At 45.1% G+C, this 13,964-nt stretch overlaps 1 protein-coding gene across 1 annotated transcript in view; it reads right to left on the bottom strand.

The window, feature by feature from the left end:
* herc1 (HECT and RLD domain containing E3 ubiquitin protein ligase family member 1) overlaps positions 1-13,964 on the bottom strand; it is a 93,337-nt gene that overhangs the window by 36,350 nt on the left and 43,023 nt on the right. Inside the window, exons 24-45 of the mRNA XM_013913298.1 lie at positions 12,186-12,813; positions 11,660-11,933; positions 11,354-11,564; positions 11,092-11,258; positions 10,778-10,894; positions 10,270-10,525; positions 7,782-7,903; positions 7,455-7,681; positions 6,868-7,136; positions 6,625-6,677; positions 6,327-6,527; positions 5,697-5,871; positions 5,147-5,414; positions 4,391-4,604; positions 3,700-3,959; positions 3,479-3,606; positions 2,927-3,063; positions 1,326-1,526; positions 1,107-1,237; positions 754-971; positions 506-626; positions 219-368 (exon numbers count right to left, since the gene is read on the bottom strand). Coding sequence (XP_013768752.1) covers positions 219-368; positions 506-626; positions 754-971; positions 1,107-1,237; positions 1,326-1,526; positions 2,927-3,063; positions 3,479-3,606; positions 3,700-3,959; positions 4,391-4,604; positions 5,147-5,414; positions 5,697-5,871; positions 6,327-6,527; positions 6,625-6,677; positions 6,868-7,136; positions 7,455-7,681; positions 7,782-7,903; positions 10,270-10,525; positions 10,778-10,894; positions 11,092-11,258; positions 11,354-11,564; positions 11,660-11,933; positions 12,186-12,813 — 4,528 coding nt within the window. The remainder of the gene's footprint in view (positions 1-218; positions 369-505; positions 627-753; positions 972-1,106; positions 1,238-1,325; positions 1,527-2,926; positions 3,064-3,478; positions 3,607-3,699; positions 3,960-4,390; positions 4,605-5,146; positions 5,415-5,696; positions 5,872-6,326; positions 6,528-6,624; positions 6,678-6,867; positions 7,137-7,454; positions 7,682-7,781; positions 7,904-10,269; positions 10,526-10,777; positions 10,895-11,091; positions 11,259-11,353; positions 11,565-11,659; positions 11,934-12,185; positions 12,814-13,964) is intronic.

Below are 13,964 nucleotides of genomic sequence, written 5' to 3'. Positions count from 1 at the left end.
AAAAAAAAAGAATACGTAAGAAAAAAGAGCTAAACTAAGAGAAAAGCAGGAGCGACTGTAACAGGCTGCACGCTGGTTGGCGCATGCGCACACACACATGTGTGTGTCATGTGTTCTTTCCATCTACATATTTCCAGTCATCTGTGTGTGTACTTACAGTATTTACATATGAACTATGTGCCTTCATTTCCATCTGTGTGTATATGTATGTTTCTTACCCGCAGGGACCAGATGTTCATGAGGCCTCCCACTCCTCCAGATGCCAGGGCCAGACCATCAGGACTGAAAGCCAGTGTTCTTACTGGAGTGATGTGGCCCTTTAGCTGGAACACACAAACTGCTCCATCTTCTGACCATCGGGTGGACTGCTGCACATCAATGATAGTACATTGAGGTTGAACAACACATTAACTTATTGCTCAAAAATAAAGCAAAAGAAACTCAGCTGCTACTGGATGACTTTGGCTAAAGTGCTTTTACAGTAGAAGTTAAAACACACAAATACCATTAACTTGGGTTTGGCTTCATTCTCCCACCATCCTTCTGAATCAGAGGAACAGGAGTCTGTGAAGTTTGAAATGTCTTGAGGAACAGTCCAGACAGAGACCAGACCATTCTGGCAGCATCTGAAAAGCATAATGACCCATAAAACCTTTTTTCCTCAAAATAATCATTTTGTGTGGAGAAACAACAAAAACGGCAGAAGTGAAATCACAAAACCCAAAACAGAGGGCGCATTCAAGGTCAACGTACACGGCGAACATGCTGAGGGGCTTCGGACTGCATCCAGGCAAACTGCACCAGGCCACACCATTAACCAAGGAGGGGTGTCTAAGGCTCTGTAGGCAGTGCCAGCCAGAGCCCGTGTCAGAGCAGGAGTCTGGATTGGCCCACAGTTTCACAGTCTCCTCTTTAGCACACGTCAGCAGGATCTGACCCGTTGGACTCCACTTCATGCTGCTGATCGACTCCTGACAAAAAGATTTGGAATCACTGTCAGCTATAAATGTCCATCTAATCCATCTAGCTGACAGTAAAACAGCTCGCTCTTTTTGAAATTTAAATGAAAGAATCACAACATAAACAGAATGATAAAATTACTCCACCTTGTGCGCATCAATGACAACAATGGCTCCTTTATCCAAAGGTTCTTTGGATCCAATCAGCAGCTTTCCATCTGCGTAGCCAACGGCAAAAGGCTTGTCTTCACTGTACCAGGCAATGTGCATTATTGCCACTAAAGGAGAAAAAAACCTTCGGTTTTTCTTTCAGTTACACAAGTAAATATCAAAGATGTGGTTGAACCTGAAATAAAACTCTCATACCGTCTTTCCTGTAGCAGTGTTCCAGCTCTGTGCGGTGCATACCAGAAGAGTCCAGCACCTCGATGAGGCCCAGTGATCCATCCATTCGACCCACCAGCAGCATGTCTTTGGGCTCCCCACACCACAAGGACTCTGCTTCCTCTTCAGGCCAAGTTAGTGCAGACACCCAGTGAGGCTGCACATCCAAAAGCCCTTTACCACCTTGGAGACAATGAAAGCAGATCCATGATGACATTTTGTATAAGATATATCATACTTATATTGACAAATGCCCAAGTATACTTGGTTTTAATGTTCCTTTTAGGTATTTTATATAGGGGTTCTGATGTCTTTCAGCTGTCTGTGAAGGAACATGAGAGCTTCCTGCTTATACAGTTGGACAAACTCCAACACTGCAGTCTTGGAGTGAGCTGTCGTTTTCGTTCTTCCCTGCAGATTCACTGTGAGATGGATGATGACTTTGTTGCCACAATGTATCAACTTCTTTAATGCTGGGCTGACATTGTGCGATTTTTGGCCCATTTTGAGCCGATTTTTGAGTCGTGCGACCGTTTTGGCGATCGGCCCGATTTTGGCCTTCATCGTGCGTCGTGTAGTATACGTGAGGTAACGAGAAGCGATTAACACCTCAGGGTGTCACCGCAGCTTCTCACACTGCTCACGCACAAACACATAAACGTCGGTGATAAAGACGGAGCAGCACGGCTGTGCAGCGTGTGATCTGGACACAAGCGATGGAGGCACAACTTGTAGAACTTTGGAAAGCTCATCCGAGCCTTTTCGATGTGGCCTCACAAAATTATCACGACCACAACAACCGTGAAAACAGTTGGATTTACATGCTGCTCAGTCACAGCTGCCTGATCATGTTTTTCATTAGCAGTTTAGCAAAGCTGATGGTGGTGTGTGTCTGTGTGAGTGAAAGACAGAGAGCGAGCGACAGATTTTCTGTTATAACCTTCATGTTATGGACGCACAGGGTGAGCACTCGGGTCGCATCAGAGCATCGGGCGGTATAGTGTGAGACCTGCATCGTGACCTATGAACTTCTAACCTCTGCGAGTCAATCGTGCAGTTTGAGCAGGAGCTGAATCGCACGACTGAAAAAAATCGCACAGTGTGAGCCCAGCATAAGAAAGCATGAACTGCTTCTTTTTATGCAAATGCAAAATTATGTTAAAAAAAACTGTCAAAAAAGACGAGGAGGTTAAAATTTCAGTGGCCCCCACCTGTAAAACCATTCCTTTTTTCGGGGGTTTGTCTCATTGTTGCCCTTCTAGTGTACCTGCTGACAATTCATTAACACCAAACCAGGTGAAAGTGATTACACCTTCTATTAACCCCAGTAACAGCTCCGGACAGATGGTTCACAAAGCCAGGTGTATGGTGAGGGGCAGAAAATGATGCCTGGAACACATCCGGTGACCATTCAGTTTTATTTTTAATAGAAGACCTCTCATTCATATGCTGCAGGCCTCCGTCACCAGTGATACGAGGTGAGCCACAGATTATAGTGAAACAAGTCCTGCAAAACTCAGTGAAGCTCATCATTAACATATTCAATAACCCCCAGAGAAGACTGGACAAAATGAACTCTTTACCATTAACTTGCCAGATGTTGACCATTTTCTCCATGGCAGAGGCGAGATACTTTCCAGTGACACTCCATGCAAGAGGTGACAGGCAAGGATCGCTGGGAGACCCCAAACCAGACATTCCCTCCTCCAAAGAGTCGTCACTAGTGAAAGATAAGATAAAAAAACCAAGTTAGAACTGTATTGAAGTATCTGACACGTTTGGGAGCACTCAAACTTATTTAAAGTCTCATCTAAAAGAACTTTATACAGTGATGAAAACTATTTTTTTCTTTTGTAAGGAATGATGTGTGATTCTGTGAAAGAGGCTCATGGGACAGGAGCCTTCAGGACCTGCCTCAGCAAACTGCCAAAGGTCAGGTTGGTTCGATTCCTTGAGAAACGAACCAAAAACATTTGTCCCACAGGGATCGTTAAAAGGCATCTTAATTCTCAAACTGGTAACTGAGTTTCTGATGGAGAAAAAAGATTTATTGGGGGGAAATAAATACAAACTGGACCAATCACAGCAAGATGTCTCTGTTTAGCTGTGTGGGATCCTTAAAAAAAACACCTTACTCCTTATTGAAGACGCAGGTCTGCTGGAGGGTGTACTGGCTCTTGGTTACGTTCCATACTCTGACCGTCCCGTCATTGCCACTGGTAGCCAAAAGGCCTTTCTTACTGCACCAACCACATGTGATGACCTGAAGCAACAAGAGGAGGATTATTTTAACTACCAATCAGAAATGGTGCAAACAACCTGACTGTATAATACAGAGAAAGACCAAACTACCGACCCTGCTCTGGTGAGCCTCTAGTTTGTTAAAGGAGCACTTTCGCAGGTCCCCTGCCATGTCAGCAAAAGTCTGCGGACGGTTCTGGTTGTTGTCGCGGTCGTGGGCGGCCAGAGTGCGAACTAATTGCTGAGCACCCCACTGGCGATGCTGCGAGGAAAGCCGTGAGGACAGGCAACAAGCTGCCAGAGCGTTGGCCAGCTCCAGAGGGCCTACAGCGGAAGGATTATGGGAAGGATGGGCATACAAATGCGCAATTAGACCTGCTCGACACGGAACACAAAGTGACAAGAATGCCCGGTGAGTGAAAGAAGGAGCAACGATGAAAAGACACAAAAAGCACAAAAAATGTGAATATACAGAAGAAACTGGCACAAGCAGATGAGTTATGTCACTGCTACATGAATTAAACGAATACGTGTATGACTGGTATCAGCACCAGGAAGAACATTTTAGAATAAGCAGAAGAACATAAGAGCATCACAGAATCACTGTTCTTCTGAGTATAAAGTATATTTATGTGAACACAAACTACATTGAAATGACTTTTCTTTAAATATTAAGAAAAAGTAACATCATAATATACCAATATGAGATATAACTTCAAGGTAATCAAGATCAATTCCATGAAGTAAGAGAGAAACAATGACAGACGAAATGACATGGAACGGCCTTTTCCTCAGAGTCTACAAACCTCTTTTCTCCATATCAGCCTTGTCATAAGCAGGTCTCAGTCTGGCCCCTTTATCTGCCAGGAGGGCCACAAGGGCCTGAGTCACCACAAAGTTAGGCGACGTGACCAGCTTGTTCTCCTCGGCCACACCACGCAGAAAGCTGGGCAAGAACTTTCTCTGGATGGGGTCGTCCACCGTTGTCAGATTCATGCCTGTAGCCGCAGAGATCAGGTTCTGGATAAGAAAAGGGGGGAAAAGCATCACATCAATCAACATTTTTAAAGTGCAAGAAAGCTGAAAGGGGAGACGTGGATAATCTGTTTGATGAAATCTGTGCAAAAGTCACAGCTGCACCCCACACCTGCTGCTCAACCTACAAATGCATTTCCTTACTAATGTTGCACCTTTTAATGAGACATAAAGAGGCTTTCCAATAGTATAAGATTTATTCATTGTCAAAAAGCATTGTTAAAATAAATAAGTAATCTACCCAACATACATTTCTTTACTTTCTGTGGACTTTATCACACCACCTCTGTATAAACTGATAATGACCAAAATGTGGATTCATAAGTTGTCAGTTACTGCATGTGTAGATTCCCACATACGGTATTTGAGAGAATAAAACTTCGATGTAATGGTATGTTTGACAAGGAATCTTTTCCTTTTGGACTGAACAAATTTGGGGAATCTCATCACCCAGTGACTGTGTTTTCAATATCTAAGCTGAAAATCAAATCAGTCATCAGGAAGATACTGGGGTGATGATACTTTACCTGAGTGCACAACTGAACTAGCAGCTTGGCAGCATTGGGACTGTTGGAGGCGAGACAGCCCACTGCTGTGCTGAGGTAAGCCAGGCAGGAGATGGGTTTGCTCGTCTTGGTGGCCCCACGGGGCCTTTCAGCATGGCCTGGGCCTGTGGACGAACTGGTGGAAAGACCAGCTCGGCCCGCTGCCGCCAGGCACATCAGCCTGACTAGAGTCCTAATGTCAGTCAAACCAAGGGACTCTAGACCTGCTGCGAGGCTGCAGCTTGATCCGCTGAATGTGTGGAAGGAGAGAAGAGAGAAAAACTAACTTATTGTTCTGGTTTCTGTTTACCTGTCAAACACAATTCATAAATATTGAAATTAATATTTTATCTATGGATACACAACCTCATCCAAAGGGTTGAAATAGATGTACTGTTGTTATTATGAATACTCTCATTATCATATTTATTAACAATCCCACCCAGGAACATAATGAATTTCTGAATTCTAAAAAAAGCTTGTGTATCTTATTTAGGCTAAAAAAGTATTTCCAGCAGATACAAAAGGCTACCTGACGGATAGCAGGGACAAGGCTCTCATCACCATTGTCCTGGCCAGCAGCACCTGAGCTGCAGCGGTCACCCTCCTCAGTGCCATCACTCGGTCATGGGGGTTCTGTAGGGCTGCTGCCTGCTCACCAAGGGTCACCCTACCAGAAGAACTCTTGTCCACTGAGGTCTGACAGCCTGAACACACAAACACACACTCAGTTTACTGCCACTACAGTCACAAACACCCAACTTCTAAAGATAAGGGGCCAAGTTTGCTTGACTGTACCAGGGCGAAACGCTCTAATGGCATTAAAACGACTTTCATGTGAAGACTGAAATTAAAAGGTGTGGACACAGTTATTTTTGTGACCTCACATCTGATCTGATGGTGAATTCGTGTGTTTTTTTTCTTCGTATCTCAGGTTAGATCCCTGCAAAGTATTTTGTGTTTAACGGCAGACCTGTCTGTAATAAAATCCTGCACTTCACCCTAGCATCATCCACATAGTCACCACACAGTTTTTAAGGAAAGAGTTTGGCCTTATATCAGGACATGTTGGTTCTATTTTAGCTGGTTCATTGATCTGAACTGCTTTGCTGCCCAGGAGAGGAACACATCCCCTACACGGTAATTACTGATGTTTTCTAACCTATCTGCAGTAAAGTCTCCTCCATGCTGTTGGTTGCCGTCACCATGGCAATAGAGGCTCCCAACGGGTCACTATCTAGAAACTGGACAGCCTCGGGGACAATCCTGCGCTCGCTCAGACCCAAAGGGCCAGCCAAAAGCTCAAACTCCTCCTCCCCTGTCAACTTCTCATCTTCATCGACGTCCAGCATGTCCCAATCCTCTGCAAGACCGAAAGACAACAGAGTTTAAAATTGAAGGAAAATTCTAAATCTGTTGTGTCAGTTCAACGCATCACATCCACAGTCACCGTGCGTTACCTTCATAAACACTGTCTTGCTTTCCCAGAAGGTCGGGAGCCTGTCCCTTGTATCTGAAGTCACACCACAAAATAAAATCACACAAAGATTCGAATATAATATAAATAAGTGCAGAAATATTTTTTATTATCGTGCTTTTCAATAGATTTTTCCCCTAATTTAAAACATCATTTCATTGCAGAAGTGTAAAAATCTAATCAACTTCCTGTTGCTTTGTCGGCTGTCACACACAGGAGTGCACACCTTTCCACAATGGGGACTTTGGCTTTGCTTTTGATTGCCAAGTACTTCTCTCTGCAGCCGCCACACAGCAGATAGTAGGGGTTTCCACTCCCACACTCCCCACCGAACCAGCCATCCACGTAGGAGCCGTTGCTGCGGTAGCCTTGCCGGTTGGCGCTGCGCCCACAGCCCGGGTGGCTCTTCTTCATGTGCTGATTGAAATTGGCCACGTTGGCCTCACACAGCTCGCACACTACCACTTCATCTCGATCGTCTGTCTCACACACGTGCTGTGAGTTGATGTACAACAGACACGAAGATGTTTTAGAGAAACAATACACATTCATGCAATCTAATCTGAACCTCTGACAGATATGAATGAGCAGCCAGTTATCAGTACTGAGAATAAAGATCGAGTTATCCAAAACATGAATTTCATTAGTTGCATGATTTAAAGTTTCAGGGGCAAAGTCCTAATGCAGGAAGATTTCATGGGTAATGTTTAACCAAACAAATGGGTTTATTTCAACGTGCATGTAAGTTTACTCGACGCAATAAGTGATGAAGCGAAACCGCAGAACCGTGATGGCAGCTCTAAAGTCACACACCCATGTTGGCCAATCCAGTACCTCCGGGATCCACATTCCCAGAATGTCAGTGTCACTAGCGAGGTCTTGGCCAAACATGGCCTCCATGGTCTCCTCATCAAGGTCCATCTCCAGCTCTTCATCCAGGTTGAAGTCATAGAGTGCACCTGGGTCTTGTTGCTGCTGTAAGGACGAGACCTCCCGACGTGACTGGCTGTGGTGGGCCTGCACTGAGCGGTACAGTCCAGCTACAAAAGAATCAACGTTTCCCATGAGCTTCTGAGCGGAAGATAAACGTTCACTGTCTTGTAAAGAAAGGTAGGATATACACTTGTGAAATATTCTCACCAGCACGAGCCAGCAGTGTGCGTGCAGCCAGGTCAAAGCGGTGTTTCCTGCCAGCAGCAGAGCGGCCTCTGAGTGGGGCACTGCTGGATGCAGATGCATTGTCCTGCTCCAGACCTTCAGGACTAGAAGACAAAGTATACACACTTTAGAGTATTCATAGTCGCAGAGTAGCTGACATTTTGCAGAAAAAGAAACACACTCAATAAACACGTCATCCCGTGTCAGGCAAGTAGGCTGGGCACCTCTGTTCTGTGTTGGGGTGACTCTCAGTACTTTCCATTTCTCAATTGGGAGGGTTGTAAAAGCACCACAGACCTACATCCTCTAACTTCAGACACGGCAGAATTTCTTTAAAAAGAATCTTTTTTGTCGTCAGTTGAATTAAACAGTGAGTTTAAGTTTCAAACAAGAGAAAATGCATCTATGTGAGCGAGCTCTAAATACTTAGAGCAGCTTGGCCATAAATATCACGCTAAGTTTTAATGATTAAAAAACAACAACAACACTTGGGTGCAAAAATGTGAAATTACTTTGGATTTTCTCTCATCTACACAGGTTTAAAAGGAAACGTACTCCCTCAAATTTATACATACACATTACTAATATTGGTGAGATGAGCCTTAGCAAGACCAGATGCTTTTGGTGACCATAGACAACTTTCTGACACGATTATAACTAGGGCTGCTCGATATAACGATATATATCGGATGATGATATGAAAACGTCTGTCGTGGTGTCTCAAAATAAACTGTTTACGGTAATATTTTGTCATCGTTCTGATGTCACTGTAGTGGCTGTGTTCATTCCTTAAAGTTCTCTCTTTCTCTTGTATTTAATATAACCACACTACGGACGGACAAGCGCCTGTTTTTATGCGTTGTCATTAGCAACAACGACGGTAACAGCATCGCATGGCTCCGCCGTCCGTTTGATTATTTTCTGCATAAACCTTTCAAAATAAAGCTGAAGATCCTGTCGAGATTTTTCAAAATAAACTGAATTGTGTGAAATAGCATGCAGAGTGTTTACGGACGAGAAGCTAAAAAGAGGCGTCAGGTGCTAAAAAATAAACCTTAGAACAGGCCGTGTATAAGTACTCACAAAGAAAATTGCGGCCGTTTCAACTTATGTAACACTTGACTCCAGCTACACGACGCCCAGCTGGAAACACTTCACGCAAGTTGAGTTGCTCGAGATTCACAGAATTTACAGAAAATGTAAAATTTTGTGATACATGTCGTTGTCGGGACATGAGACAATAAATGAGATTTTGGTCATATCGCACAGCCCTAATTATAATTGGATATTTGACGCTGTTCTTCACAGAACAGTTCATTTAAATGAATCGATTTCTCAGCCCCGCCCGTCGGGCTATATGATAACCCGACGGGCGGGGCTGAGATAGATTTTGGTCGCCCGACCGGAGATATCGCTAGCTCCGGGACATCGGGCTAGCGATTTTGCGAGCCCTGTTTTGTGTTGTTTCACTTTAAATTGGTTTAAAAGGAAAAAGCTGAAAATTTAAATAGTTAAAAGTTGAAATGTGAATAGTTGGTTTTTTTATTATACGATTTATTTATTACATTTTATGTGGAGTGAATGAATAAAAGTATAGTTACGGTGGCCCCTACAGACTAAACATGTACAAACTTCAAAACACGTACAAAACACAACAGCAGTGCTCCAGGATGCTAGGGGGCAGTGTTGAGCTTTTGTTACCTAGTGGCTACACAAGCCAGGAAGTACCAACGACCGGATTTGGTGTGTGGTAGTAACAGGTAAATTAATTTTAAATTATTTGAATATATATGAGTGCTTGTGTATAAATACAGAAACCATACACACATACTTTCAATTGTGTAATTTAAGTGATCTAGTAGCTCTGCTTTGAAGTTCAGTTAAAGCTAGAAATGTGTTTTGGAGTTTGTACGTGCTTTGTCTCTAGGGGCCACCGCATATATTTATATATAAACATATATAAATAAAACCACTTTCTTTTTTTACATTAGTACTTCCTTTTGTGCGTAATTTTATATTATTGTTAATAATAAATTAATTAAAGCAACAAAATAACCCGAAGAGCTGGTTCTCCAAAAAGAGCCGGAAATCCCATCAGTATTTCTTAGATCTTCACGGAGTTCCTTGGACTTTTCCATTTTTATATCGAAAGGGCGAAGCTATCAGTTGTCAATCATGATCAATAATAAGGAATGAATAGGCTACTAGTTAAAGGACTCAGTTGAATGTATGTTTGATCCTGTGTGGATTGGAGAAAATCCCAAATAAATTCAAATTTGTGGACCCAGTTTTTTTTAATTCATTAAAGACGCCTGGAATAAGAGCAGTTACTGTGACATACATGTCCATGATGAGTGTATGTAAACTTCTAACCACAACTTTTAAACATTACTTATCCTACTACTACTCTACTTAATTACTGTTGTAATTAAAATGCAACACGCTGCGAGCAATGAGCACCCTGTTGTACCTTTCGCTGAAACCTTCCTCCACTTCGGAAGTGTCTGCGCTGGCTATGACCCCGGGAGAGCACAGATATGAGTTTTTATCCAGAGACTTGGCTCCAGTGATTGCTGTGGCACCAGGACAGGACGAGTCGGGGGCTTCACCGCTGACACCGCCGCCTCTGGCGTGGGGCTCATCGTGCTCGTCCTCCGTTCCTGGATGTTCGATCATCCACATGGCTAGCACGGTGATGTTCTGAGCATCTACTTCTCCTCGAGCACCTGGGATAAAAACATATAACAGGTCGACTATTTGTAGGGGAAATCTTGTTATGCCACGTCACAGACACGTAATGACGCACAGAAGCTTTGTTACACTGGATGAATTGGTAGGGAGCATTCTGAGAACATTCAAGGTTTTAGGTAGAAAAAATAAGTCAACATCTTGATTATTCCTGGAATAGAATCTTTTTACCCTGACTTCATGTATTTGTAAATGGACAACAATGGGCCGGTTACTGCAGATAGACTGACCAGTGGCTTCCAGAGCTTTAGTGATCTGGCGCAGGGAGAAGCCCATCTCCAACAGAGGCACAGCAATCGCAGGTGGAGGGGGAGACGTGGACAGTCTGCTGCTGGGGTCCGACAGGGCTGAAGGAAACAACAATGACATCATCATCATCGGGGTCAGGCGGCTGAATACAGTATCAAAAGATGCAAAAAGTAAAACGGAATTATATTAAAATATCTGTTTGTGTTTTCTATTTTTTCAACTTTTCCATAATGGATAAGGTCCAAGCTTTCCACAGGCCAACCAAAGAATACTCCTTGCAGTTTGGCATACTTACAGGTACCTGTTCTGTTCTGTGGTCTGGAGGGCTGGGAGTCCGGAGAGGTGAGGCTCTGCCTGCGGCCAACCTCGTCTGACGGAGAGGTCGGTAGGGATGACACTGGAGGAGTCTGGGCTCGACGTGTCGGAACAAGAGTGGTGGTGGGGTAACTGGAGAACATTTGCCTGCAGGTGGATTCAAATAATCATCTGGCTTTAATCCCACACGGAAACAAGGCTACTCGTTAGCACTAGCTAAATAACAATATGTGCCATCTGACCTCAGGAGGCTGAGAGGCATGACTCCTGGAGACTCCGAGGCAGGGACGGTCTCTGTATCAGTGACAGGTGTGGTAGCCGTGGTAGTGTCCTCCAGTGAGGAGCTCATAAAGGAGGTGGTGCTGGAAGCTGACGGACTGGTGGTGACGGGGGTTTGTGCCAACTGTTCCCCCTCTGTAACTTCCCCCTCACCTTCAGGTTCACTTCTCACACCTGTGAAAGAGATAAAAAAAGATCATTTGTAGCTTTATTCTATGTGGCTTGATTATAAACTGCACTCTGAACTGAAACTATCTGCATGTTCTCACCAGCCTTTGCTTTCCCACCACTAGGCTCCTCCAACAACCCATTTACAACCAGCTTGTAGATCATAGCCTGCGCCCTCTCCAGGTCTGCCAGTCCCAGGGCTCGCTTGATGGGGGAGCGCATTACTGCCCGCTTCACCATGTGACGCATGAGGAACTGCAGAGCTGCCCGCATCTCCACCTCGTCCTGGTATACTGGTGAGGTGGCAGCTGGGTTTCCACTGGTGCAGGTGTTCAGATCAGCGTTGTGCCCACTGGGGGTTGCTTCTGGTAACACCTGGAGGTCAGGACAGAACTGGTGGTTAGAAATCTCGTAATATTTAACTGAGATCTGTTTTTGATTTCACCAACTTCAGACAATGTATTTACATATGTACTTAACATACTTTACACATGGTGCAAACAACCAGAAACGTTCACATTGCTGTAGAAGTCAAAGATTTCCTGTAAGAATTCCTATGAACTGCACAGCACGCCAAGTGCATGGACTGCTACAGCTTAAGTAAACGTACTCGGCAGGCTTCTTTACCTTTGGTATGAGGAGCAGCTCAGCATACTTGCTGCAGCTCAGCAGCGCGCTGAGGGTCTTCATAGCTCCCAGGTAGAGGTAGGACAGCTGCACAGCATGGATCTCTGACTGAGTGGTGATGGAGGAAGGAGAGGGCTCGTGACTGCGGCAGCCATGATCATGGCCTTTCTTCCTGTTCCCATCAGCAGGAGCAGGAGCAGTGAAAAGGGTTTCATTCGCACCTACCCCGCCCCCAGCCACAGAGGAGATCTCACTCTCTGACTTTGAGTTGGGCGCCACGTGTGCTTTCACCTCATCGAGGCTGTGGGACACTCGCAGGTCAGAGGTTGTGGCAGCCGAAGGGGCTCCAACGTTATCTTTTGAGTCGTTACGGTTGTGCCCTTCGCCGTCGGTTTTCTCCTCGCCGCCGGTCGGCTCGTGCCCAGTAGAGGGTGTGTTGCGGTGCTTCTTCTCGTGGCGTCGGGCGCCGAGCTTTGTTGTAGTATCCTCGTGAATGCTGGTAAGGTAGGTGAGGTCCAACAACAAGGAGGCAGTGAGGCCACGGAAACGGGCCACATCAAAGGGCAAAGGCTCGCACGGGTCCAGGTTGTACAATGGAGTGTCACTAGGCGACCAGAAAGTTGGGAAGCTTTAATAGAAGGGAGTGGAGAGTGAAAAGAGACAAGGGAAGGAAACACAAAGTGAGGGAAAGGGTAGGAGAGAAAAGGCACAGCATGCGAGACAAATAAAAAGGTGCATTATGTGGGTATCACACGTGACCATCCCAGAAGAATGTATGGACGATGAGTCAAAAGCCGAAGTCAAGATGTGAAAGAGTAAAACGGAGCAAAGGAAAACAGAGGGTGACATGATGATTTCAAAGGAGGACACGGCAGAAAACATGAAGACACATCCAGAAATCACATCCAGCTCCACCTGTGATGTCGACACGTTCCAGTAGACACGTGTTCTTCAGCAACACGAACACGTGTCTAGAGGACAGCTCGTTTCACATGCCGTGCAAAGTGATGTTACTCTTTTTTAACCCCTGGAGTCCTTATTCCAGAGAAACAGAACAACGGTTGCAGTCTAAGCCTTAACCTCCTAAGACCTGAACTCTTTCATGGCATATGTTTTTAACTTCTTCTACTATTTGGGCTGTTTGGGACCTGATGAATGTAAAATCTTGCTCTCTAAGCGCCTGATATCCACATATGAGGGCATTCGTTTTGCATTTCGAACGGTGGCAGTGTAACGTCCTCGTAAGTGGATATCAGGCCCTTGTAGAGCAATATTTAGTATTGTGGTCTATCCATCCATCCATCCATCCATCCATTCGCTTCCGCTTATCCTTTTCAGGGTCGCGGGGGGCGCTGGAGCCTATCCCAGCTGTCATAGGGCGAGAGGCGGGGTACACCCTGGACAGGTCGCCAGTCTGTCGCAGGGCCAACACACAGGGACAGACAACCATTCGCACTCACACCTAGTGACAATTTGGATTATCCAATTAACCTATCCCCACGAGCTGCATGTCTTTGGACGGTGGGAGGAAGCCGGAGTACCCGGAGAGAACCCACGCAAACACGGGGAGAACATGCAAACTCCACACAGAAAGACCCCGGCCTGATGGTGGAATTGAACTCAGGACCTTCTTGCTGTGCGGCAACAGTGCTAACCACCGTGTGGTCTAGACAACCCAAAATGTGATGTCCACATATGTGGATGCCAGGTCCTAGGGGGTAGAAGTCACTCGGCACTTTGTCTTACGTCTTTAGTATGTCCTAAACATATATGCTTTAC

Source organism: Pundamilia nyererei, unplaced genomic scaffold, assembly GCF_000239375.1.
Source record: "Pundamilia nyererei isolate P.nyererei 1_Seehausen unplaced genomic scaffold, PunNye1.0 scaffold00124, whole genome shotgun sequence".
NCBI lineage: Eukaryota > Metazoa > Chordata > Actinopteri > Cichliformes > Cichlidae > Pundamilia > Pundamilia nyererei.
The sequence above is the reverse complement of the archived record's forward strand: the minus strand, read 5'-3'. Positions and strand labels throughout refer to the sequence as shown.